Source organism: Schistocerca piceifrons, chromosome 5 (assembly GCF_021461385.2).
Source record: "Schistocerca piceifrons isolate TAMUIC-IGC-003096 chromosome 5, iqSchPice1.1, whole genome shotgun sequence".
NCBI classification, from domain to species: domain Eukaryota; kingdom Metazoa; phylum Arthropoda; class Insecta; order Orthoptera; family Acrididae; genus Schistocerca; species Schistocerca piceifrons.
This window is the reverse complement of record NC_060142.1, coordinates 109370551-109397208: the sequence shown is the minus strand read 5'-3', so window position 1 is coordinate 109397208 and position 26658 is coordinate 109370551. Positions and strand designations below refer to the sequence as shown.

General features: G+C 42.2%; 2 protein-coding genes across 2 annotated transcripts in view; one reads left to right on the top strand and one right to left on the bottom strand.

The window, feature by feature from the left end:
- LOC124798440 (metallophosphoesterase 1) overlaps positions 1–17234 on the bottom strand; it is a 161800-nt gene extending 144566 nt beyond the window's left edge. Inside the window, exon 1 of the mRNA XM_047261857.1 lies at positions 16940–17234. Within this exon, the coding sequence (XP_047117813.1) occupies positions 16940–17038 (99 nt within the window). The 5' untranslated portion in view covers positions 17039–17234. The remainder of the gene's footprint in view (positions 1–16939) is intronic.
- Positions 17235–17476: 242 nt separating this feature from the next.
- LOC124798169 (prolactin regulatory element-binding protein) overlaps positions 17477–26658 on the top strand; it is a 136125-nt gene continuing 126943 nt past the window's right edge. Inside the window, exon 1 of the mRNA XM_047261452.1 lies at positions 17477–17712. Coding sequence (XP_047117408.1) covers positions 17572–17712 — 141 coding nt within the window. The 5' untranslated portion in view covers positions 17477–17571. The remainder of the gene's footprint in view (positions 17713–26658) is intronic.

The window sequence follows — 26658 nt, the reverse complement described above, 5'->3', positions numbered from 1 at the left end:
TTTCCTCTTTGATGGCTGTACAAGCATCAATAATGTGTTGCTTCATGTCCTCTGGAGCTGTTGGTTCATGTTGGTAAACAGCATCCTTCACTGCGCCCCAAAGAAAATAATCCAGCGGTGTAAGGTCCGGAGATCGGGCACGCCACCTAACTGGGCCACCTCGTCCAATCCACCTGCCAGGGAACTTACGGTTCAGAAGTCGTCGTGCTCGTAAGACGTTATGTGCAGGGCATCCGTCAAGCTGATACCACATGACCATTCTCCAGTTCAGAGGTACGGTGTCCAAGAGAATAGGAAGATTGTGTCGTATAAATCTGGAGTATTGTCTGCCATTTTGGATGCCATTTATAAAGAAAGGTCTGATAATGGTATCTCCAATAATCCCACACCAAACATTAACTTTCCACGAACGTTGATGCTCTACCTGACGGAGCCATTTTGGATTGCCTGCGGACCAATAATGCACATTCTTCATATTGACAATTCCTTTGTTGGAGAATGATCCCTCGTCGGTAAAGAGAACATCTGCAAAACAATTTGGATTAGTCAGAATCTTTTGCTGAGCCCACCGACAAAATGTTACCCTATTGCGGAAGTCATTTCCATGAAGATCCTGGTGTAAATGAACATGGTAAGGATGAAATTTATGACGTTGAAGAATACGCTGTGCACTTGATTTCGACACCCCAACTTCACGTTCCATTTGACATGTGCTGATTTGAGGATTCACAGCTATGGTAGCGAGCACAGCAACTTCAGCACGTTCATCTGTGCGTGTTCTAGGACGATGTCGAGGTCTTGGATTTAAGCTTCCCGTTTCACGTAGACGAGATGTAAGACGACCAAACATCCGGCGCGAAGGTGATGGCTTGTCAGGGAATCGTCTTCTGTACAGCCGTTCTGCCTGAACAGCATTTCGTCCAACTACAACGGGGTACAGTACAGGTATGTAGAGGAGGGTAGAAAACAGACATATTAACTTAATAATCATAAGGTTCGCTAACAGTACTATCAACAAACAAGCAATCTCATAACGCATTTCCCGTCAACGTACATTCTCCATAGATCAGCAGCATTTCTACCATATCTTCATGTGCGTACATTATACTGTACAGTATAAATTCCACAACACAATGTTTATTCACAATGTGTACTACCTCCGTGCCGTCACTAGATTACTCTGATGCACGACTACACTGGCAAGCGATGTTTTGCACGCCAAAGCAACAACAAATGGGATGCTCGGAGGGTGGTGGAGTACAGGAGTTTGCATGGGTCGCAAATCATAAACAAGGCGAAGTGGTAACTGTGGCAGTAGTGGGATCTACGTTGGACACTTGACTAGGTACAGCCAGGCCCTGCGCGACAGGCACAATGGGTCATATAACGCATTAGATAAACCTTATTTTGGGTGTGCAGGATAAATAAGACAACCTGACGGGTGTACACCGATCGGTACTGGTTCATATTGTGTACGTAGATACGTAAAACGTGCAAGAGGGAAACCATTATGTGCTTATGAGAGTTGATGGCAGCACACCGTATTATTCGTTTCGGACCTCTTGATAAGTATGGAGGTGTGACTACACATGTCAATTACATCACGATTACGGGCAGCATGTGGTTCACGCCTGAACCTCAGGACGTGCGCTAGCAGCGCATGTCAGGTGTTTCAAGCGTCAACTTCGCGTCTCAATATCTCAGGATGTAATGGGAATATTGCGATGCAATCAACGCCATTGTGTATGTGCTTTGTCATGCTATAGATTGCTGAAGAAAAAATATAGGAGGTCCATTTAAAAAAAACATAAGTTTTTGTTAAAAAACACATATGCTTTCGTTTTAGAATGTTTCCAAATATGTACATTCATGGCCCCCAGCCCTACATTGATACCAGTGAGAGTCGTTTTCCAATAGCTGTTATTGTTCCAGAGATATTTTGGGTGGACAAAATAGCTGGGACACCCTGTATGAGGATGATAAAGCGAATAAGGTCATATTGCATGGAGCTAAACAGAGAGCAATTGATGCATCTCTATGGGGCTTACAGTCAGAAATGTCCACAGAGTTGATATGGAATTCCCAAAGATTGAATGAAGCAGTAGAAAACACAGTTGCACTAGTTGAAATTGATGTGGTCACTAAACCATACGAAAAGAAGGCAGTATTTAACACATGTACCAAATGTTTTTGATGTGGTTGTACAGGTCATATGAAACATAACTGCAGAGTTATTTTGGACATTTCAAATGGAACTGCAATAACATAAATTTGTTGGGATGTGGAATATGGTCACAGAGTGGACCTCGTACCCCTCCATTTAACAGGGCAGGGGATGGTGTGTCGACTGTACAATGCTCCCACTATGGATTAACAAAGGTCACCTTTGTGCAAAATCAGTGGCAGACTTTTTTCTGACTGCTTATGTGAAAGGGTAGTTGTCTAAATTCTTATCAGATACTGGATCTCTGTGTCTGTAGCATGCAAGAGTATACTTCATAAAGCAAAATTACATCCACTACACTGGACATTAAGTGTACAGGTTCATTTGGTTCATTATTTTAATATGGTTCCGAGTGGAGGGAGGTAACTTTTGTGTTATGTAGAAGTTCTCCCCAAAGTAGGTAGTGGCTACAAAGTCTTACTTCGGTTCCTGGTTGCACATCATGCCAAAATTGACTTGGCACAGCATAAAGTAGAACTGAATGGAGCACCATTTCATCTTGGTTTTACAGCTGGAAAACCATTACTGTCACAAGAAACACCAGAGATGTCAGGTGAGCCACCAAAGTTGACACAGCCCAGCATATAGCAGAACTGGATGGATCACCATTTCATCTTGGGTTTATAGTTGAAAAACCATTGCTGTCGCAAGGAACACCAGAGATGTTGGTTGGGCTACCTATGCTGTGTACAAAATCCCTTGACGTCAACTCGCAGGATATCATACAGAAAGATATTAGAAAGTTAATCTGGGCTGATGTAGGAGCTGATCCGCCAGTGAGTTCCTTGTGTGTTGCTGAACCTTTGTCTGAGAATGAAGAGATAGATAAAATACTTTGTTTTGCACCATGTAGTTTATCCTAAATACTCGAAACTGATGGAAGCAGAGTTGTGCATGGCTGTACTGATAAGTTTAACTATGAAGAAGTACAGATATCATTTGGTACTCTGACAGCTAATTTAGAAGTGCTAGATGAGGAGGAACTTGACAGGAATGTCATGTCAGATTATGCAACACTGCGACTACTTATCAATATGACTACACTGAGGAAGGAATAGCACATCTAGAAGGATGGAACAAGAAGGGATGGAAAGATTGTTATAACATACTGTTATTTGATCCTCCTTGACCACTGCCTGCCACATCACTAACTCAAGATCATATTCCCACTGGGAATGACGCTCCTGTCTATCAGAAAATGTATGGCACAGCATTTACAGACAGTAATGGAAGAATTTATAAACCAGCAACTCCAAAACGGGATCACAGAAACTATTAATAGCCCCTGGTGTTAATCTGTTGTCAACATCACAAAGAAATCACCGGATGCCAGCAAAGCAAATAAGTTCTGTTGTGACCACTGTTACTTAAACCAGAAGACAATTTCAGATGCCCATCCAATTCCAACACAACAGAAACTCAAGATAATCTGGGCTAGTGTAGTTATTTCTCAACTATGGACCCATTATGAAGTGGGTACCACCAATAAGAGGTAGCACCTGAAGATCATCTGAAAACAGTATTCTCAACCCCCGCTGGTCATATACATACTGTAACATGTATTTTGGGCTGAAAAATGGGCCAGGTACATTCCAGAAATTCTTAGATGATGTATTGCAAGGACTATAACTGAAGCAATTCATGGTCCATGTAGGCGATACAATTGAGTTCCCCTAGAATATCCACGAGCATGTAGTGCATTTAAATGAAGTTTTTGACTGTCTATGCGCACAGTGGTTAACCCTTATCGTGGAAAACTGCTATTCCACTTTACACAGTCCTTCATTTAGCCCCGTTATTAGCCAAAATGGTGTATGCGCCGATCCTCAACTTGTTGATCCCAGTAAAAAATTTCCGGGGTCCACTACACTACAGGAATTGCAGTCATATTTAGGTACAGGCAGTTTTTATAAAAATTCATTCCAAAATTTGATGAAATTGCGAGACCCTCATCCAATTATTAAAAAAATAATAAAGTTTCAGTGGTCTCCTTGCTGTGAAAAAGCATTTGTAAAACTAGAAGAAGCTCTTCTCCTGTTCTCACTTTTCCAGATTACTAGAAGCAATATATACTGCTGTGTGACAATAGCAATTGTACCTTACATTGCACTTTAAATCAGGAGATAGATGTACGAGAACATCCCATAGTGCATGCACCCAGAAAGCTTAATAAAACAGAAAAATTTATTCGCCCACTGACAAAGAAATGATGGTGCTAATTTTTGGGATAAGTTATCCCCACTGTTATCTGCAGAGATGATGCATCAAAGTAATGACTGATCATTTGACACTCATATGGTTATTAGGATCAAAGATCCAACTAGCAGGTTAACTAGATGGGTGTTATGTCTAAGTGAGTACAGTTTCAATAGTGCACTGTCCAGGTAGGTCACACACAAGCACAGACAGGCTAAGTTGTCAGTGTGGACATGGTGGAATGGAATGAATCACAAAGAAATGACCCAGATTGCCAGCAGACTGCTAAGCAACCACAGTTCAGCACAGAAGATGGAGTGTTGCACAACAAGACAAGATGTGGGTTACACATAGCAATACCAGCAAAATTACAAAATGAGGTGTTGAGGCAGGACCATGATTCAGTTCTAGCCAAATACACTGGTCGCTGAGCAACAGAATACAGAGAGCACAAAATTAGTGGTGGATAGTATGCAGAAAAGATGTCGATTGTTACATCAAGAACTGTCTCTCATGCACACAAAGGCCGGAACTCAGTTGCCAAAAGATTACATTATAAATGTTACCAGAGGCAGATAAACTGTTTAAATGATTGGTATGGATCTACTCTGACCATTTGCTAAAACATCTGAAAGAAACCTCCTAATGAGCAGGCAGAAATAGCGGTGCATATGATGGTCAATCATTGGATACTCATGTTCGGAACACTAGAAACAGTAGTAACAAGTTAATGAACAAATTTTATGTGCCATCTAATAAAGCAGTTAAGCTGGTTATTTCACATTAAGAAAATTAGGCCTAGTGCATAACACCCAGAGGCAAACAGGCAAATGAAGAGGGCCCATCAAACAATTGCAAAAATATTATGTTACTACGTTATAACTCTCATCACAATGTCTTGGACACCCTAAGTCCGTATGTAGTGTGAGCATACAATCCAAATGTCAATGAGAGCACCGGGCTATGCCTCACAAGGTTGTTTTTCACCAGAGGATATCTTATCTGTTTGAGCTTTGTCAGTTCCCACCCCAAGAGATGATATATCACCAGTGAAAAATATCTCTAAAAGGCTGAAGACTATTTGGCACCAGGTGAACAAGTTGAACACCATAGCTTAGGAAAGACAAGAAAGCACTCATAATGAGAAAGCAGTGCTACCAAAATATCATGTAGGAGACTGTGTTGTGACGTCCAGCCCTTATATACAATACCAAAGAAAAACAAGGAGGCCACATTACCAGGGGTCGTTTCAAGTAATCAAAATGATGTCACTTATTAATGTCAAGTTACAGCTTCCAACTCACACCAACTTAGTTCATCAAACAATGAAAAATCCTGGACGGAATGTAACAATATTATGAAAAGGAAAATCGTTACTCATCATATAACGGAAATGCTGAGTCGCTGCAGTCTCAGGCAACTGAAACCATGCGAGCAACAGAACCAGTGCATGATGGGAGTGGCGACTGGGTGGGAGTAAGGAGGAGACTGGGGCAGGGAGGGGAAGGGAAGGGATAGTATGGTGGGGGTGGTGAACAGTGAAGTGCTGCAGATTAGATGGAGGACAGGGGAGAGATGGGGAGGCAGATTAGCAGAAAAGGAGAGAAATAAAATGACTGGGTGTGATGGTGGAATGACGGCTGTGTAGTGCTGGAATGGGAACAGGGAAGGGGCTGGATGGGTGAGGAGAGTGACTAACAAAGGCTGATGCCAGGAGGGTTATGGGAACATAGGATGTATTGCAGGGAAAGTTCCCATCTGCAAAATTCAGAAAACCTGGCACTGGTGGGAAGGAACAATATGGCACAGGCTGTGAAGCAGCCATTGAAATGAAGGATGTCATGTTTGGTAGCATGTTCAGCAACAGGGTGGTCCACTCGTTTCCTGGCCACAGTTTGTCAGTGGCCATTCCTGTGGTCATTGTTGGTTGTCATACCTACATAGAATACAGCACAGTGGTTGCAGCTCAGCTTGTAGATTACATGACTGGTTTCACAGGTAGCCCTGCCTTTGATGGGATAGGTGATGTTAGTGATCGGACTGGAGTAGATGGTGGTGGGAGAATGTATGGGACAGGTCTTTCATCTAGGTCTATTACAGTGGAATGAGCCACGAGGTAAGGGATTGGGAGCAGGGGTTGTGTAAGGACGGATGAGTATATTGTGCAGGTTCAGTGGACAGTGGAATACCACCGTGGGAGGAGTAGGAAGGGTAGTGAGCAGGACATTTTTCATCTCTGGGAATGATGAGAGGTAATCGTAACCCTGGCGGTTAATGTAATTCAGTTGCTCCAGTCCTGTGTAGTACTGAGTTATGAGGGGAATGCTACTCTGTGGCTGGAATTATGGCACTTTGGGAAGTGGCGGGAGACTGGAAGGATACGCCACAGGAGATTTGTTTTTGTACAAGCTTGGGAGGATAATTACGGTCAGTGGAGACTTCAGTGAGACCTTCGGCATATTTTGAGTGGGACTGCTCATCACTGCAGATGTAATGACCACAGCAGGCTGGGTTGTACAGAAGAGACTTCTTGGTATGGAACGGGTGGCAGCTGTCGAAGTGGAGATGATGTTGGTGTTTAGTAGGTTTGATATGGATGGAGGTACTGATGTAGCCATCTTTGAGATGGAGGTCAACATCTAGAAAGGTGGCTTGGTGGGTTGAGTAGGACCAGGTGAAGCAAATGGGGGAGAAGTTGTTGAGGCCCTGGAGGAATGCAGATAGGGTGTCCTCACCTTTGATCCAGATAGCAGAGATGTTATCACTGAATCTGAACCAAGTGAAGGGTTTATGATTTTGGGTTTTTAGGAAGGATTCCTCTAGATGGCCCATGAATAAGTTGCCATAGGATGGTGCCATGAGGGTGCCCATAGCTGTACCCCAGATTTGTCTGTAGGTAAAGCCTTTGAAGTAGAAGTAATTATGGGTGAGGATATAGTTGGTCATGGTGACTAGGAAGGAGGTTGTTGGCGCGGAATCCGTCGGGCATTGGGAAAGGTACTGTTCAATATCAGTAAGGCCATGGGCATTAGGAATGTTAGTGTACAGGGACATCAATAATGACAAGCAGGGCACCATGTGGTAAAGGGACAGGAACAGTGGAGAGTCGGTGGAGGAAATGATTGGCATCTCACTGAAGCCTTCACTGACCGTAATTGTTCTCCCAACCTTGTAGAAAAACAAATCTCCTGCGCCTTATCCTTCCAGTCTCCCACCACTTCCCAAAGTCCCACTGTTCCAACCACATACGAGCATTCCCTTGTAAGTCAGTACCACCCAGGACTGGAGCAACTGAATTACATTCTCTGCCAAGGTTACGATTACCTCTCATCATGCCCTGAAATGAGAAATGTCCTGCCCACTATCCTTCCCACCACTCCCAGTGGTATTCCGCCATCCACTGAGCCTACACAATATACTCATCCATCCTTACACAACACTTGCTCCCAATCCATTACCTCATGGCTCATTCCACTGTAATAGACCTAGATGAAAGACCTGTCCCATACATCCTCCCACCACCACCACCACCTACTCCAGTCTGGTCACTAACATCACCTATCACTTCAAAGGCAGGGCTACCTGTGAAACCAGTCATGTAATCTACAAGCTACGCTGCAACCACTGTGCTGCATTCTATGTAGGCTTGACAACCAACAAGCTGTCTGTCCACATGGATGGCCACCGACAAACTGTGGCCAAGACACAAGTGGACCACCCTGTTGCTGAACATACTACCAAACATAATATCCTTCATTTCAATGACAGCCTGTGCCATATTGTTCCTTCCCACCAACACCAGGTTTTCTGAATTCTGCAGATGGGAACATTCCCTGCAATACATCCTATGTTCCTGTAACCCTCCTGGCCTCAACCTTAATTAGTCACTGTCCTCACCTGTCCAGCCCCTTCCCTGTTACCATTCCAACACTACACAGCCATCATCACACCCAGTCTTTTTATTTATCTCCTTTTCCGCTACTTACCCCCCCCCCCCCTCCCCCCTCCGCCTCCCCAGCCCTGCCCTTTGTCTAACCTGCAGCAGTTCACTGTTTGCCACCCCCACCATACTATCCCTCTTCCTCCCCACCCCAGCCTCCTCCTAACCCCCGCACAGTCGCCAATCCCATCATCTACTGGTGCTACTGCTCGCAGTGTGGTTTCAGTTGCCTAAGGCTGCAGTCGTGTGTGCGAGTTGCATTTGTGTGTGTATGTGTGTGTGTGTGTGTGTGTGTGTGTGTGTGTGTGTGTGTGTGTCATCTATTGTTGGTGAAGGCCAATGGCCAAAAGCTTCAATTGTAAGAGTCCTTTTGTTGTGCCTATCTGTGACTCAGCATCTCAACTTAGTTCATGTAAGTTATGGCCGTCCTTTGGAATGAACGACAGAATAACAGAAAAAAGAGAAAGTTTAGGCAAGAAAAACAGGACACTCCCGCAGAGATTCTGACTCACCAATACTTAAAGATCTCAAAGAGGATTACAAGATGATCAATGTGAACTTTTTGTATTTTTCTTATTAGTATTAGGGATATGCATGCTTACACATTATGGTTATGTTTATGTTATAGAAGTAAGGAATTACAGAGTGTGATGTGTTATGAATGAGGCTACTGAGTCAGCATAAAGGAAACATTTTGTGTTTGCACTAGGTTGAAGAAATTTTGAGGTGAAAATTTAACTTGCGATATTATTAATTGCAATAGTTCTTTAGTGCTTAGAACACTGATGTAATTGGTATGACATATTAACTATTTTGTGAGGAAATGATGCAGAAGTAGTAGTCTATTGTTTGCATGTTTGAACAGCAAGAAGGTTACCACAGGGTGCAAGTGTGCATATATGTGTTTGCGTTAGACATAGGTATTTAGCATTAAGGGTACAGATTTTTGCTAGGTCAGTTTATTTATGTAAGCTGAAGGATAGAATTAGACAGCTCCACTCCCAGAAACCACAGCAGTGTGTCCTAAAGTGATAAGTACAAACACAACAGAATTCTTCCAAAGAGTTTGTCTACATTTGTTATCCTCCAAGGCAAACCCTATGGTCGTTATTTTTACTTTCACGAGCACAGAGATTACAGTGGCACACAGCGCGTAGAATTACAGGGTCAAAGGTTACTGATCAGTAGCACCCAATGTGATATTTCCAAACTAACTTTCTGATTACTTGCCATCATCAATGGAACCACCAACCTAAATATCACCCATACATTGATTTACCTACCTGACCTACTTGAAGAACATGTTAGATATGACCCTACTCACCTCCTAGGTCAGATAATACCCATGCAAAATGGCCGCATATCAATGGAGCACCTTCTAGTTCTACATCTACATCTAAATCTACATTTATACTCCGCAAGCCACCCAACGGTGTGTGGCAGAGGGCACTTTACGTGCCACTGTCATTACCTCCCTTTCCTGCTCCAGTCGCATATGGTTCTCAAGAAGAACGACTGCCGGAAAGCCTCCATGTATGCTCGAATCTCTCTAATTTTACATTCGTGATCTCCTCGGGAGGTATAAGTAGGGGGAAGCAATATATTCGGTACCTCATCCAGAAACGCACCCTCTCGAAACCTGGGCAGCAAGCTACACCGCGATGCAGAGCACCTCTCTTGCAGAGTCTGCCACTTTGGTTTGCTAAACATCTCCGTAACGCTATCACGCTTACCAAATAACCCTGTGACGAAACGCGCCGCTCTTCTTTGGATCTTCTCCATCTCCTCTGTCAACATGACCTGGTATGGATCCCACACTGATGAGCAATACTCAAGTATAGGTCGAACGAGTGTTTTGTAAGCCACCTCCTTTGTTGATGGACTACATTTTCTAAGGACTCTCCCAATGAATGTCAACCTGGCACCCACCTTACCAACAATTAATTTTATATGACCTTTCCACTTCAAATCGTTCTGCACGCATACCCCCAGATATTTTACAGAAGGGACTGCTACCAGTGTTTGTTCCGCTATCATATAATCATACAATAAAGGATCCTTCTTTCTATGTATTCACAATACATTACATTTGTCTATGTTAAGGGTCAGTTGCCACTCACTGCACCAAGTGCCTATCCGTTGCAGATCTTCCTGCATTTCGCTGCAAATTTTCTAATGCTGCAACTTCTCTGTATACTACAGCATCACCCGCGAAAAGCTGCATGGAACTTCCAACATTATCTACTAGGTCATTTACATATATTGTGAAAAGCAATGATCCCATAACACTCCCCTGTGGCACACTAGAGGTTACTTTAACGTCTGTAGACATCTCTCCACTGAGAACAACATGCTGTGTTCTGTTTGCTAAAAACTATTCAATCCAGCCACACAGCTGGTCTGATATTCTGTACGCTCTTACTTTGTTTATCAGGCGACAGTGCGGAACTGTATCGAACACCTTCCGGAAGTCAAGGAAAATAGCATCTACCTGAGAGCCTCTGTCTAATATTTTCTGGCTCTCATGAACAAATTAAGCGAGTTGGGTCTCACACGATCGCTGTTTCCGGAATCCATGTTGATTCTACAGAGTAGATTCTGGTTTTCCTGAAATGACATGATACGTGAGCAAAAATCATGTTCTAAAATTCTACAACAGATTGATGTCAGAGATAAAGGTCTATAGTTTTGTGCATCTGCTCGACGACCCTTCTTGAAGACTGGGACTACCTGTGCTCTTTTCCAATCATTTGGAACCTTCCGTTCCTCTAGCGACTTGCAGTACATGGCTGTTAGAAGGGGGGCAAGTTCTTCCGCGTACTCTGTGTAGAATCGAATTGGTATCCCGTCAGGTCCAGTGGACTTTCCTCTGTTGAGTGATTTCAGTTGCTTTTCTATTACGAGGACACTTATTTCAATGTCAGCCATTTCTTCGTTTGTGCGAGTATTTAGAGAAGGAACTGCAGTGCGGTCTTCCTCTGTGAAACAGCTTTGGAAAAAGGTGTTCAGTATTTCAGCTTTACGTGTGTCATCCTCTGTTTCAACACCATTATCATTCCAGAGTGTCTGGATATGCTGTTGCGATCCACTTACTGATAAGACCAGAACTTCCTAGGATATTCTGTCAAGTCGGTACATAGAATTTTACTTTCGAATTCACTGAATGCTTCACGCATAGCCCTCATTCTACTAACTTTGACATCATTTAGCTTCTGTTTGTCTGAGAGGTTTTGGCTGCATTTAAACTTGCAGTGAAGCTCTCTTTGCTTTCGCATTAGTTTCCTCACTTTGTTGTTGAACCATGGTGGGTTTTTCCCATCCCTCACAGTTTTACTCGGTACGTACCTGTCTAAAACGCATTTTATGATTGCCTTGAACTTCTTCCATAAACACTCAACATTGTCAGTGTCGGAACAGAAATTTTTGTTTTGATCTGTTAGGTAGTCTGAAATCTGCCTTCTATTACTCCTGCTAAACAGATAAACCTTCCTCCCTTTTTTATATTCCTATTTAATTCCATATTCAGCGATGCTGCAATGGCCTTATGATCACTGATTCCCTGTTCTGCGCTTACAGAATCGAAAAATTCGGGTCTGTTTGTTATCAGTAGGTCCAAGATGTTATCTACATGAGTCGGTTCTCTGTTTAATTGCTCGAGGTAATTTTCGGATAGTGCACTCAGTATAATGTCACTCGATGCTCTGTCCCTACCACCCGTCCTAAACATCTGAGTGTCCCAAGTCTATATCCGGTAAATTGAAATCTCCACCTAAGACTATAACATGCTGAGAAAATTTATGTGAAATGTATTCCAGACTTTCTCTCAGTTGTTCTGCCACTAATGCTGCTAAGTCGGGAGGTTGGTAAAAGGAGCCAATTATTAACCTAGCTCGGTTGTTAAGTGTAACCTCCACCCATAATAATTCACAGGAACCATCCACTTCTACTTCACTACAACAAACACGCCACCACCGGTTGCATGCAATCTATCCTTTCTAAACACCGTCTGTGCCTTTGTAAAAATTTCAGCAGAATTTATCTCTGGCTTCAGCCAGCTTTCCATACATATAATGATTTCAGCTTCGGTGATTTCTATCAGTGCTTGAAGTTCTGGTACTTTACCAATGCAGCTTCAACAGTTTACAATTACAATACCGATTGCTGCTTGGGCCTCGCATGTCCTGACTTTGCCCCACACCCTTTGAGGCTGTTGCCCTTTCTGTACTTGCTCGAGGCCATCTAACCTAAACAACTACCCAGTCCACGCCACACAACCCCTGCTACCCGTGTAGCTGCCTGCTGTGTGCAGTGGACTCCTGACCTATCCAGTGTAACCCGAAACCCCACCACCCTATGGCGCAAGTTGAGGAATCTGCAGCCCACACGGTCGCAGAACCATCTTAGCCTCTGATTCAGACCCTCCACTCGGCTCTGTACCAAAGGTCCACAGTCAGTCCTGTCAACGATGCTGCAGATGGTGAGCTCTGCTTTCATCCCGCTAGCGAGACTGGCAGTCTTCACCAAATCAGATAGCCACAGGAAGCCAGAGAGGATTTCCTCCGGTCCATAGCGACACACATCATTGGTGCCGACATGAGCGACCACCTACAGATGGGTGCACCCTGTACCCTTCATGGCATCCGGGAGGACCCTTTCCACATCTGGAATGACTCCCCCCGGTATGCACACGGAGTGCACATTGGTTTTCTTCCCCTATCTTGCTGCCATATCCCTAAGGAGCCCCATTACGCGACTGACGTTGGAGCTCCCAACTACCAGTAAGCCCACCCTCTGTGACTGCCTGGATCTTGCAGACTGGGGGGGGGGGGGGGGGGGGGGCAACCTGTGGAACAGGACAACCAGCTATGTCCGGCCAAAGATCAGTATCAGCCGGAGACAGAGCCTGAAACCGGTTCGTCAGACTAACTGGAGAGGCCTTCTGTTCAGCCCTCTAGAATGTCTTTCGCCCCCTGCCACACCTCGAGATGACCTCCCACTCTACCACGGGTGAGGGGTCAGCCTCAATGTGGGCAGTATCCTGGGCAGCCACAGCCATAGTCCGATCGGGGGATGCATGGGACGAGCTGGCCGTCCCCGACAAACCCCCATCCGGAGCCCCATAGTGATGCCCATTGGCAACAGCCTCAAGCTGTGTGACCGAAGCCAACACTGTCTGAAGCTGGGAGCTAAGGGATGCCAACTCAGCCCGCATCCAAACACAGCAGTCGCAGTCCGTATCCATACCAAATACTGCTGTGTAAAGAACACCTGAACTAATCTACAGAGAACACAAACAATTCGACACAAAATTTAAACGGTTATTAAAATACAAGATTGCCTAGTAAATGCAGTAATGCTGCTACTTGTGCACTGCTGACACACTGCTCGGGGGCAGAAGGCGACTATGCGATTTTACAATATTCAGGTACTAAAACGCCATGCTGCAACTCTCAAATACTATAATACGCCCGAAATTTATGAATTAAACAATGCAAGTACCCAAAAACACGCAAAGAAATTAAGAATTAAACTATGTAACAAATAAGTGAGCTAAGAGTATACGACTTGCTGCTACAGCTGCTTATCCAATGGCGGCAGGGAGTTAATGTAACAAAGTGCCATACCCATCATCTTCAGCAGTTTGTAAGTACAGGAACCTCAACCTCTGCTGCCTGCATGATTCTGGAGGTTACAGGTATTGCTTAGTACACCACAAGCAGAAAGCTGTCAAAATTATTTCCCTGCCAATCTTCAGCCTAGGGATTCAAAACAGTAATAATGGCACCTATGAGAAACAGTCTGACAAAGGTCAGTATTAACTGTGGGGGAAAAAAACCTGCTATGTGGAACCATGTGCTTGTGCAGTGAGAAAAGAAGTGTGCATAGTGAAAAGAATCCAGTGTCAGAGTGAATGAAGTAAATTAGTGCTTTTGTTACAGACAGTTTTCAAGTGATCTGGAGATCAGATTTATCTCAGGGGGGAGAGCAGGACTGAAGCAGAGCTTGGAGCCAAGAACAGTGCACCAGGAAATGGACATCAACTGCCATTGGCTGTTGTCCCTGCTTAATCAGTGCCCCTTAGCAGCAGCAAGGCATTGTCAACACTCACTGCCAACACTGACAGCTGCCCTGGATCTGTTGCAGATAATTTGTAATGACATTCAAATGCAGTAACTAACATGAAGTCAGCTGTGAGCAGCAGCACTTAAACCCGTCCAGGACCAGTCTCATCGTAGAACAGCTGGGGAGCAGTGCGATGTGCAGCTTGTGTTATTCAGCATCATATTGATGATGATGCCCTATCTACTGTCACCAGGTTCTGAGACACTGTCCACTCCCGCGCATCTGGACACTCAGGCATTCTTCTACCTTCTGATGGCTATGATGCGGAATCCAATCAGCCCTACTCATGGTGAGATATCAATGAGATATCAACAAGGTACTTCCATGTCCTACAGCACTGGGCATGGTGCATTCCGAAGTAATCACCATGGAACATCTATACTGGGCCAGTTGGTGTGGATCAGAAAACGTGAGCCTTCCATCATGCAGCAGCTGCACAGATGGCACCCACTCGGTGTGATTTCTTTGCATGCTGAATGATATACTTGCTTTGGTTGTCATTGATGCTAGTAGCTTCAATGTCCAATGACCGTAAACAAGCAGTAGTCAAGAAGCTTCTGTATCTACAAACTATCTTCTCCTGCTGCACCAGGTTCCATCTTTGGCAGAGTCGCTGCCCTCACCCAACTATAGGTACTGTTATAATTTCCAACCATGCAGTACACTTCACGACAATTTGACATTTGTTGCATGTCACCTTCACAGTGTTGCAATTTTAATAACCAGCAGTGTAATCTCTTTCAAAAAATACCATTGTAATCAAGTAAATATTAAGCAACTAATAAATTAAGCAACTAATACAGCATTTAGTGTTTCATGATCTAGTATCACTAACTAGCCAGCTGTTGCTAGCCAAAATCATCATATCATGATTTGCACTAGATTAGTGCATGTGGTAATTGAAAAACTTATTAGTGTTCATAGTTACATGGAAAGATAAATTCAGGTATTGACAAGTCACAAATTTAAGTGATGTAAATAGTCTACAAGATTCAGTAAATACGGAAAAGAATGCTTTCTGCATCCTTTCCACCACGAGCCTTTGGTTTAATGGCAGGCAGTTGAGTGAGTGAAAGAAAGCATTTTTTCCATTGAGTTGAGATGCTGCCTCAGCGATACATGAAAAAAAAGGAACATGTGGAAACACTCCTTAGATGTCCATATGGGTACTTTAAGCAGCTGTATTTTTACTTCTGCATAAGAAATAAAGCTATGTCCTTGCAGAAAAAAAGCATAGCAGAGGCTAATAAATTTGTGCACAGAAAGCATTAGTTATGTTAGTACAAATATTTGTGACGTCCAAACCAGGTGGCTGAATATTGACAATCATGACCAATGTTAAATGGGAATCTGGTATGAAAAAAGTATTCCGTCTCTAAAAGCAATATCTCACAGCACAACTAGAAAAAATTGATTAATACATATACCAAGAATTTGGTTTTAGTTTTCTGGACAGATATGAAACAAAATAATGTGGATAAGAAGAGAGGGAGCATAGGAAACTGAATTAACACCAGATTCTTTAAGATCCCATGGATTTTTGGGTTAATAAAAAGTTTCCAAAGCAAAACGGAAGAGGAGGGTGGGAGCAGATGCAGTACCTATTATTACGATATTCATCATAAGGAAATATCTTTTTACAACCCACCCAGACAGCCATGCATGTTAAAGCGGCCACTTTTGGGATGGGAAAGCATCCTGGTGGATTAATGGCAAGGGCTGGATGTGGTTTATTTAGGCAGTTTATCATGCCCCACTAGGTGAATACTGGAATAGTACCCATGTCCTACATCAGATATACACTACACAAACATTTAGAAAACTTGCTCACCCTCACACACAGAATTTACTCTGGAGACAGACTGATTGGGTGTAGCCTTCTAATTCCTCTTTTGGGGATGAATAGGGGACTGATGACATCGAATGTTTGGTCTTATTTAATCCATAATCAGCAGCAGTACAGCCATCGCTAAAACGCAGTACTGGACAGTTACTTGGGCGTTAGGGCTATCAATCGACTAATTAATCTTCCACTGTACTAAAAAAAAAAAAAAAAAAAAAAAAAAAAACTGATAAGTACTAAATGAAAAGGTATAAAAAGGAATGAGCACGAAAATCTCATTCCGAGGGCACTTTCGATAGTTAAAAGGTGCGCTGACAAGGACAGTTTTTTTTCTTTTTTCAGCATCTAAAAGCGAGTGCTTGTCTATCACTTTTCATCAGCAATAAATTATATGGGAAAGGACGCTACGGTACCTGAGTAGCTTGTCGAATGTCAAGGGTCCATAAATAAGTTCACCAAAACGTTATCAGATTTATTGTATTTTAGAAGCGGCTGAAACAAAACATCGGTAATGCACTCCTTGCCTTAATAATGTTGGAATGGAAGAGCTAGTACCGATTGTTTACGAACTGAGTCATGTATATGCCTCTTCGTGAAGTCTGATAATGCATACCTGGAGTAGCACGACGTAGTAAATAACATATTCACAGAAGAACACCAGTGCCAGGGCAGCACAAGCGAACTTTACATTATTATTAAGACTCAGTCCCATTTTTTCATCTTTTAGTTTCTCTTGTAGTAACACAACATTAACTTAGCAGTCTTCCGTTATCTTCCACATCTCGGAAAAGGCGCTTTATTGACACTGAATTATGATAGTACGCATATACCGTTAAATTTTATATTTTGGATCACAAAACTAAAATTTAAAACATTCGTCTGCTACGCACGCTTTCCGTGGCTGAACATTTGACAACACCACCAACTGTGATACATGCTGCCAACATTGAGCAACGTCAGTCAGATATTTCAATGCAAATAACTAATAACAAAAGTGGCCCTTCCTCTTTCAGATAAGTAAATGTGTTAAGATGAACTCGTTTAATGTGTCTCACCTAAAAATATCCAACAATGGGGCGTTCGCAGAAGAGCATTCATTAATCACATGTTGTCGCCCTGCTGTTGATGCTTTGCTGTTAAAAAAGTACGTGGAGGACAAGCCGTCAGCATGTTTATCGTGTTTGAATAATTAAATTACATGTGAAATTCTTCTGTGTCCACATTCGCGTATCCTATAAATTCAGTATGTCACCAAATCGAAGAAATAAAGAAGGTTTACTCGCAAGAGTTAATTTTCCGTTGTACGTAGTTAAAATGATAACAAATCATCATATACTTGTCGCAGGAGGAGGTGGCTCTTCGAAAACAGGCGTCGCCAATGGTTTTGTAAGTAGAGCAACAGACTGTTTTACCAGCTTTTGTGACTAAACAGTTACAAAAACTTCCTTGCTATAGATATTTTTGGCGTAGTTATTCAATGGCGTATGACATAACGTAACAAAATATTTGTACCTCCTATCTGCTCCAATTGGAATGTGTCATTGGCGCGTTTCAGTTTTGGCATTTCGCTATGTGCTCAGTAACATTAAGATGACAGCTGCAATAAAGTGTGTAATGATTGATTTTGTAATTCGAATGTTTTGAAGCTACAAAAGTTTAGTGATGAAGACATGTAAACACAACAGTTATTGGAGAGTCTATCAGTAATAAGCTGGAAATGTAAAGACTCGTAAAACGAAATCTCCTAATTATTACAGTCACAGTGAGTGCCTTAAAGAAAATTGTTACTTTTTATTTCAGAATACTTTCCTGTAATATGTTAGTTGTACATATAGAATGCATGCCAGTACCTTTCACACTATTCTATGTGAGATCAGAATGGGAATTGTGAAAACTGCAATGCTTCTTTTACAAAAGTGTTTACATTTCATCCTCTACGTGTGTACCTGACATCAGCAGTAGAAGTTATAACTTGGAAAAAAGAGCCAGTCAGTCATTTTCCATCATTCAGTTAAGTCTGCAAGTATGTGTCGTTTATTTTCTGAAACAGAGTGAATGAACTGGGGTGCCATAAGTATTTTACATTTTTATATTATATGTAATGGTGAACCAGCTGAAACATTACAATTATTTCTTTTCCTTTCTTCGTTGGAGGGCAATTGATAGCAACAGTTTGCAGGATTTCGTAGGATGATTATTTTATTTACATACTGTTTTGTTGTGCCATATTACTAGACTCATACTCCATGCAAGTGGGACAGTCACAATCAAGCAAGAGGTTACTTGCACAAATTTCCAGAGGTATTCAGTGTAACCGGAGCACTGTTCAAACACTATTTCTAGTGCTTTCAATAGAGAAAGAAAAATTAGCAGCTGGAACAGCACAAAGTGTAAAAAGCATGATACTTTTGAATTTTTCCATCACAATGTGAGAAGTTAGCTAAATAAGAAATATGATTTTCTCATACCATGTCACGAAATTGCAAATCTGGAGATATTAATGTAACGTATCAGTCCTACACGTAGAATGCAGTCAGCAACTGTGACAGAGATCAGTATGCTACACATAACAGGACATCATACATAACAGATGCACCTATGTGGATGTAAGTTAGTCTCGCATTATTGTAAATGTAATACATGTTTTTTGCATAGGTGCAAATGAGTCTACATTGAACAGCTCTTTAAGTGCTGTACTTTAGTAATATGTTTAGAAATATGGAAGGTAGCACCTCTGATAGTGTACAGGCCTCCAGCTGGAGATGTTTGACTTTCCATTAAGCAGTTGGGGGGGGGGGGGGGGGGTACTATTAAGACATAATAGAGATACCTGAAAAGTGATTCTGTGTAGAAATTTTAATGTTGATTTCATCTCAGATATTTCTGATAGAAGCAGTCTTGAGTTGCTGATGTTAGGCTTTTCTTCAATCCCTGCAGCAACATTACTCACAAGACTAGGACTACTCAGTGCAACATAAGTAGATAATGTATTTCTAAATCAACTCTTTTTCATGAAGTAGTGGTTGGTCCCATAATAAAATGGTTTATCTGACCATAATGGCTGAAATGAAGCATCTCCCTTTAAACCATGGACTTTCCTGAGATGGGGTGGTTTGTGTGCCTCAACAATGCAGATAGCCATACCATGGGTGCAATCAAAACACATGGCTATGTGTCAAGAGGGGAGACTAACTCACAGTTCTTGAAGAGGGTAGCAGCCTTTTCAGTAGCTGCAGAGGCGAGAGTGTGTCTGATTGACTGATCATATATTTTAAAATGTGCTGTGATGGTACTGCAGAAGGCTAAAATCAAGGGGGAACTATAGTCACTGTTTTTTCCTTGATGGTATACAGCTCTTCTGTAGGGCTTAATGATAATGGCATCATCTTGGATAAAATATTCAATAGGTAAAATAGTCCCTCATTCAGGTCTCCAGGTAAGGACTACAGAGGATGATGTTGTCATCAGGGGAAAAGACTTTGCCTTCTACAGGTTGGAGTGTGGAATATTAGATTGCTTAATCGGGTAGATAGATTGGAGAATTTAAAAAGTGAAATGTATAGGTTGATGTTAGGTATAATTGGAATTATCAGAATATGTTGGCAGGAAGAACTGGACTTCTGGTCAACACCAAGTCAAAATGTATGATTTGACAAAGAAAATTATTCTGCTAGTTAAAGGACGCCAATATTTAATTGTGATGATGGACAAAAATATGTTAATAGGAAAAGGAAGAGAAGGAAAAGCAATACGAGAACAGGGACTAGGAAAAAGGGATGAAAGAGAGAGCCTCCTGGTAGAATTTTGCATAGAGCATAATTTGGAAGGTTGTGTGTGTGTGGAAAATAGCCAGGTGTACTGGAACATTTCAGATTCATTATATAATTGGTAAAGCAGAACTTTCAAAACCAGATTATAAACTGGGAGACATGTCTATGGGCGTGTGGAGGTTGTGACCATAATTAATTTGTTATCATCTGCAGGTTAAAACTGAAGAAAATGCAAAAAGGCAGAAATTTAAGATGATGAGACCGCTATAGACTGAAAGAATCAGAGATTGTTCAGCATTTTAGAGGCAGCATAAGGCAACATTGGACTGGAAGGTTGAAATGACTAAAATAAAAGACAAATGGGTAGCTTTGGCAAAAAAAAGACAAGAGAAGAACACATAAAAATAAATAAAATGAAGCAGACAAATGGGAATACAAATATCCAAAAAATGAGATTAACAGATAATGCAAAATGGCTAAACAGGAATGGATAGAAGGAAATGCAAGGATGTAGAAATATGCATGATGAGGGGAAGGATAAATGGAACATATAGGGGAATTAAAGAGAGAGAAAAGAGAAACAGGTGTATTAATATCAAGCGCTCAGAAGCCAAGCCATTATTGCGGAAAGAAGGGGAAGCTGTAAAATTAAAGTAATATGTAGACAGCCTATATTTATAAATGGTATGATGAAAGGCAGCTTGTTCTGAATGTAGAAAAATGTAAGTTAATGCTGATGAGTAGAAAAAATAATCCCGTGATGTCTGAATACAGCATTAGCAGTGAAACTTCTTACATTGATTAAAAATAAAGGTGAAATGTTACAAAATGATATAAAATGGAACAAGCAGTTAAGGACAGTAGTAGTGGAGTTGTGTGGTTGGCTTTGGTTTATTGGCAGAATTTTAGGAAATTGTAGCTCATCCATAAAGAAGACCGGATTCAGGACACTAGTGTCTCACATTTGTGAGTACCGCTAGAGTGTTTGGGGACCATACCAGATTGCATTAGAGGAAGACATCGAAGCAATTCAGAGGTGCACTGGTAGACTTGTTACCAGTAGATCTGATCAACATATGAGTATTATTGAGATGCTTCATGAACTCAAATGGGAAATGGGAATCCCTGGAGGGAAGACAACATTCTTTTCATGAAACACTATTTAGAAAGTTAGAGAACTGGCATTTGAAGCTGACTACAGAATGGTTCTACTGTCACCAACATACATTTTGCATAAGGATCGCAAAGACAAGATAGGAGAAATTGGGGCTCATTTGGAGGCATGTAGATAGTCATTTCTTCCCTCACTCTGTATGTGGGTGGGACAGGAAAGAATATGACTAGTAGTGATAGAAGATACTTACCAGAATGCACCATACAGTGGGTTGCGGAGTATGTCTGAAGTAATGTAGAATGAAAACAAAGATGGTTATAATACAGGGTGATTCAAAAAGAATACCACAACTTTAGGAATTTAAAACTCTGCAACGACAAAAGGCAGAGCTAAGCACTATCTGTCGGCAAATTAAGGGAGCTATAAAGTTTCATTTAGTTGTACATTTGTTCGCTTAAGGCGCTGTTGACTAGGCGTCAGCGTCAGTTGATGCTAAGATGGCGAACCGCTCAACAGAAAGCTTTTTGTGTTATTGAGTACGGCAGAAGTGAATCGACGACAGTTGTTCAGCGTACATTTTGAACGAAGTATGGTGTTAAACCTCCTGATAGGTGGTGTATTAAACGTTGGTATAAACAGTTTACCTGAACGTCAACTACCCGAGGCGATGGATCGGCCGCCAGGCAGCCTGTGATAGAGCACTTCATCACTGGCCTCCAAGAAGCCCTGATCTTACCCCCTGCGATTTTTTTCTTATGGGGGTATGTTAAGGATATGGTGTTTCGGCCACCTCTCCTAGCCACCATTGATGATTTGAAACGAGAAATAACAGCAGCTATCCAAACTGTTAAGCCTGATATGCTACAGAGAGTGTGGAACGAGTTGGAGTATCGGGTTGATATTGCTCGAGTGTCTGGAGGGGGCCATATTGAACTTCTCTGAACTTGTTTTTGAGTGAAAAAAAAAAACCTTTTTAAATACTCTTTGTAATGATGTATAACAGAAGGTTATATTATGTTTCTTTCATTAAATAAACATTTTTAAAGTTGTGGTATTATTTTTGAATCACCCTGTACTATAGAAAAAGAAGAGAGAGGAGGTGAAATGGCTTGGGAGATATGATACTCTGAGAATAATTTGAGAGAACACTGAAAAATATTTTTTGAAACAAGGCTCCTTGAGTAGGTGACATTCCCTGAGAATTACTGGAAGCCTTTGGAGAGCTATCCACGCAAAACTGTTCCAGTGGTTTACAAGATGTATGATATTGAGAAATGCTTTCAGACTTCAAGAAGAAGTAACTGTGCCTGCTTCCCACAGTGGACGTAAGTCAGGCCACTGTGGCAAGGTCGTGCATGCCGACATATAAACGGCACACCCGTAACTACCCAAGGCAGATGCCAGGGGCAGCTCGGTAACCGATTGCCATCACCAGGTCTACCTCATATGCACAGCACTATACCAGTGACACCTGATGTGGATGATGTCTCTATAAGGGCATGCACAAGCCTCCGGGCCCTTGGTTGTTTAATGTGTTAGATATGTGTAAAGTACTTTAATTGCATTCTTGTTGATGTCACTCCGTGACCCAATAAATTGTATCTCTTTTACAGCCATATGTTTCCTTGTGTTCCTAGTTAGAACACAAATGGCGACAATGTGGGCCGAATTTTTGCGTGAACTGAATTCTGCAGTTTTTGTGCCGTTGGTCTCTTCTATGGAGTCTTTGCTCCAGTCAGTTCTGCAACAACAGCAGATGCATATGGCTGTGTTCGAACAATCGTTGGCTATGTTGGCCCAGAGCCTCAGCAGCCAGTTATTCATCCGCCACTATTCCACCTCCCCATGATGAATCCACTGAAGACAATGATGCTTATGAGAAATGGGTTCACCAGCATTTCACAGCATTCAGATTATTTGACAAGGAGGTCTGTAAGGCTCTTTTCTTTTTGTGGATAACTCCTCGTATGTATCACTTACTGTGCCAGTTAACTTGACAATATGTGTAGTTTGCTGCCCTCCTATCACCAGAAGTGTACACATGTGGTTGCTGTGCATGTTGAATTCTACCAATGCTGCAAACAGCCACAGCAATTGTATCAAGTTTGGTCAGCTGAGATTCATGGACTCAGTCGTAAGTGTCGGCTCATCACAGCTATGTCACAGGAATCTTATGTGGACTCCGTGGCCAGAGACACAATCATTTGTTTGGGCCCAGATAAGGATGTGCATCAAAATTCCCTCCAGTTTGAGGGGGTGTGAATATTGCACAGTCATTCAAGTTCCCCTTGTGGCAGGAATTAGAGGCTTGAAGTCATGTTACTGTTGTTGACACTGTACAGCCCCAGTGGATGGAGCCTAGTGTGTTGAGGGAAGAGGAGGTAGTCATACTACAAACAAGCCAGCCATCCTGATGCAGAGAAATAAGGTAGGAGGAGGAACAGGGAATGTCACTTTCTTCGAACCCCTCTTGTTTCATACAGCACGAGTGGGCAGCCTGCTCCAAGTGTTGGGCCTCTTGCCATAAATGTAAACAAGGAGGTCACATAGCGGTGGTATATCAATCTCAATGGCCTCCCCCTTGGTGCTCACCCCACCATGAGTTGTTGCACGAGTCATTAAACACTGATATTCATAATGTTTCGTTCTTGTGTTCACCATTGTTTGCAGGCCTGAACAAACTTTTCATTGAACTGCAGATGATGGATAAGCCATTAGTCCTACAAGTCAACAGTGGGCCACTGAATCCCAAATCGGCTCACAGTCATGTGCCAGGCTAGAGTTCCTACTATTGTCATACAAGTGTCAGCTGGTGAGCTATGACAGACAGCAGATTCCTATTCTCGGCCCATCTATGGCCAACATAGTGTACAAGTCAGTTGCATGGTCCATTATGTACATGGTGGTTAATGATGAGAGTACTGAAAATTTGTTTGGGTTTGATGCCTCTGTTATTTTTTGTTTTCCTCTTGCAGTTGTGATACATCTGGTGTTACACCAAGTGCCTTATCACAAATTGGATTCCTTGTGGTCTGAGTTTTTGGATCTCTTTCCTCCAGGGTTAGGTTGTGCAAACAATTTCTCAGTACACATCATCCTCAAACCCTCTGCCTGCCTTCCCTTCTTTCAGGTGCAGCCAGTGCCAGTAAATTTATGTACCCTGGCTAAGATGGAGCTGGATTGCTTAATATCACTGGGAGCAGTTAGACACAGTTCCTCAAGTGAAAGGGCAACGTCCATAGTGACAGTAAAGGAACCGTCCAGTCAGCTCTGGCTTTGTGGCGAGATGAAGGTCGCTGCTCTGCACCATGTCTTGCAACATTTTGATGTGGCATGCATCTGGTTCTGGACATGGACATGTCCCAGTATAGGTTAGATGTGGTCCTGGCCCATCTCCACTCGCATAGTTCCTGACAACCTATTGTCTTTGCATTGAAAATGCTCAACTTGGCTCACCAACAGTATTCTCAGGTGTAAAAAGAATCTTGTTGTTGTTGTCTTCAGTCCTGAGACTGGTTTGATGCAGCTCTCCATGCTACTCTATCCTGTGCAAGCTTCTTCATCTCCCAGTACTTACTGCAACCTACACCCTTTTGAATCTGCTTAGTGTATTCATCTCTTGATCTCCCTCTACGATTTTTACCCTCCACACTGCCCTCCAATGCTAAATTTGTGATCCCTTGATGCCTCAGAACATGTACTACCAACCGGTCCCTTCTTCTTGTTAAGTTGTGCCACAAACTCCTCTTCTCCCCAGTTCTATTCAATACCTCCTCTTTAGTTATGTGATCTTCCCATCTAATCTTCAGCACTCTTCTGTAGCACCACATTTCGAAAGCCTCTATTCTCTTCTTGTCCAAACTATTTATCGTCCATGTTTCACTTCCATACATGGCTACACTCCATACAAATACTTTCAGAAATGACTTCCTGACACTTAAATCTATACTCGATGTTAACAAATTTCTCTTCTTCAGAAACGCTTTCCTTGCCATTGCCAGTCTACATTTTATATCCTCTCTACTTCGACCATCATCAGTTATTTTGCTCCCCAAATAGCAAAGCTCCTTTACTGCTTTAAGTGTCTCATTTCCTAATCTAATTCCCTCTGCATCACCCGACTTAATTTGTTACATTCCATTATCCTCGTTTTGCTTTTGTTGATGTTCATCTTATATCCTCCAAGACACTGTCCATTCCGTTCAACTGCTCTTCCAAGTCCTTTGCTGTCTCTGACAGAATTACAGTGTCATCGGAGAACCTCAAAGTTTTTATTTCTTCTCCATCGATTTTAATACCTACTCCGAATGTTTCTTTTGTTTCCTTTACTGCTTGCTCAGTATACAGATTGAATAACATTGGGGAGAGGCTACAACCCTGTCTCACTCCCTTCCCAACCACTGCTTCCCTTTCATATCCCTCGACTCTTATAACTGCCATCTGGTTTCTGTACAAATTGTAAATAGCCTTTCGCTCCCCGTATTTTACCCCTGCCACCTTTAGAATTTGAAAGAGAGTATTCCAGTCAACATTGTCAAAAGCTTTCTCTAAGTCTACAAATGCTAGAAATGTAGGTTTGCCTTTCCTTAATCTATTTTCTAAGATAAGTTGTAGGGTCAGTATTGCCTCACGTGTTCCAACATTTCTGCGGAATCCAAAATGATCTTCGCCGAGGTCGCCTTCTACCAGTTTTTCCATTCGTCTGTAAAGAATTCGCGTTAGTATTTTGCAGCTGTGGCTTATTAAACTGATAGTTTGGTAATTTTCATATCTGTCTACACCTGCTTTCTTTGGGATTGGAATTATAATATTCTTCTTGAAGTCTGAGGGTATTTCGCCTGTCTGATACATCTTACTCACCAGATGGTAGAGTTTTGTCAGGACTGGCTCTTCCAAGGCCGTCAGTAGTTCCAATGGAATGTTGTCTACTCCCGGGGCCTTGTTTCGACTCAGGTCTTTCAGTGCTCTGTCAAACTCTTCACACAGTTTCGTATCTCCGATTTCATCTTCATCTGCATCCTCTTCCATTTCCATAATATTGTCCTCAAGTACATCGCCCTTGTATAGACCCCTCTATATACTCCTTCCACCTTTCTGCTTTCCCTTCTTTGCTTAGAACTGGGTTTCCATCTGAGCTCTTGATATTCATACAAGTGGCTCTCTTTTCTCCAAAGGTCTCTTTAATTTTCCTGTAAGCAGTATCTATCGTACCCCTGGTGAGATAAGCCTCTACATCTTTACATTTGTCCTCTAGCCATCCCTGCTTAGCCATTTTGCACTTCCTGTCGATCTCATTTTTGAGACGTTTGTACTCCTTTTTGCCTGCTTCATTTACTGCATTTTTATATTTTCTCCTTTCATCAATTAAATTCAATATTTCTTCTGTTACCCAAGGATTTCTACTAGCCCTCGTCTTTTTACCTATTTGGTCCTCTGCTGCCTTCACTA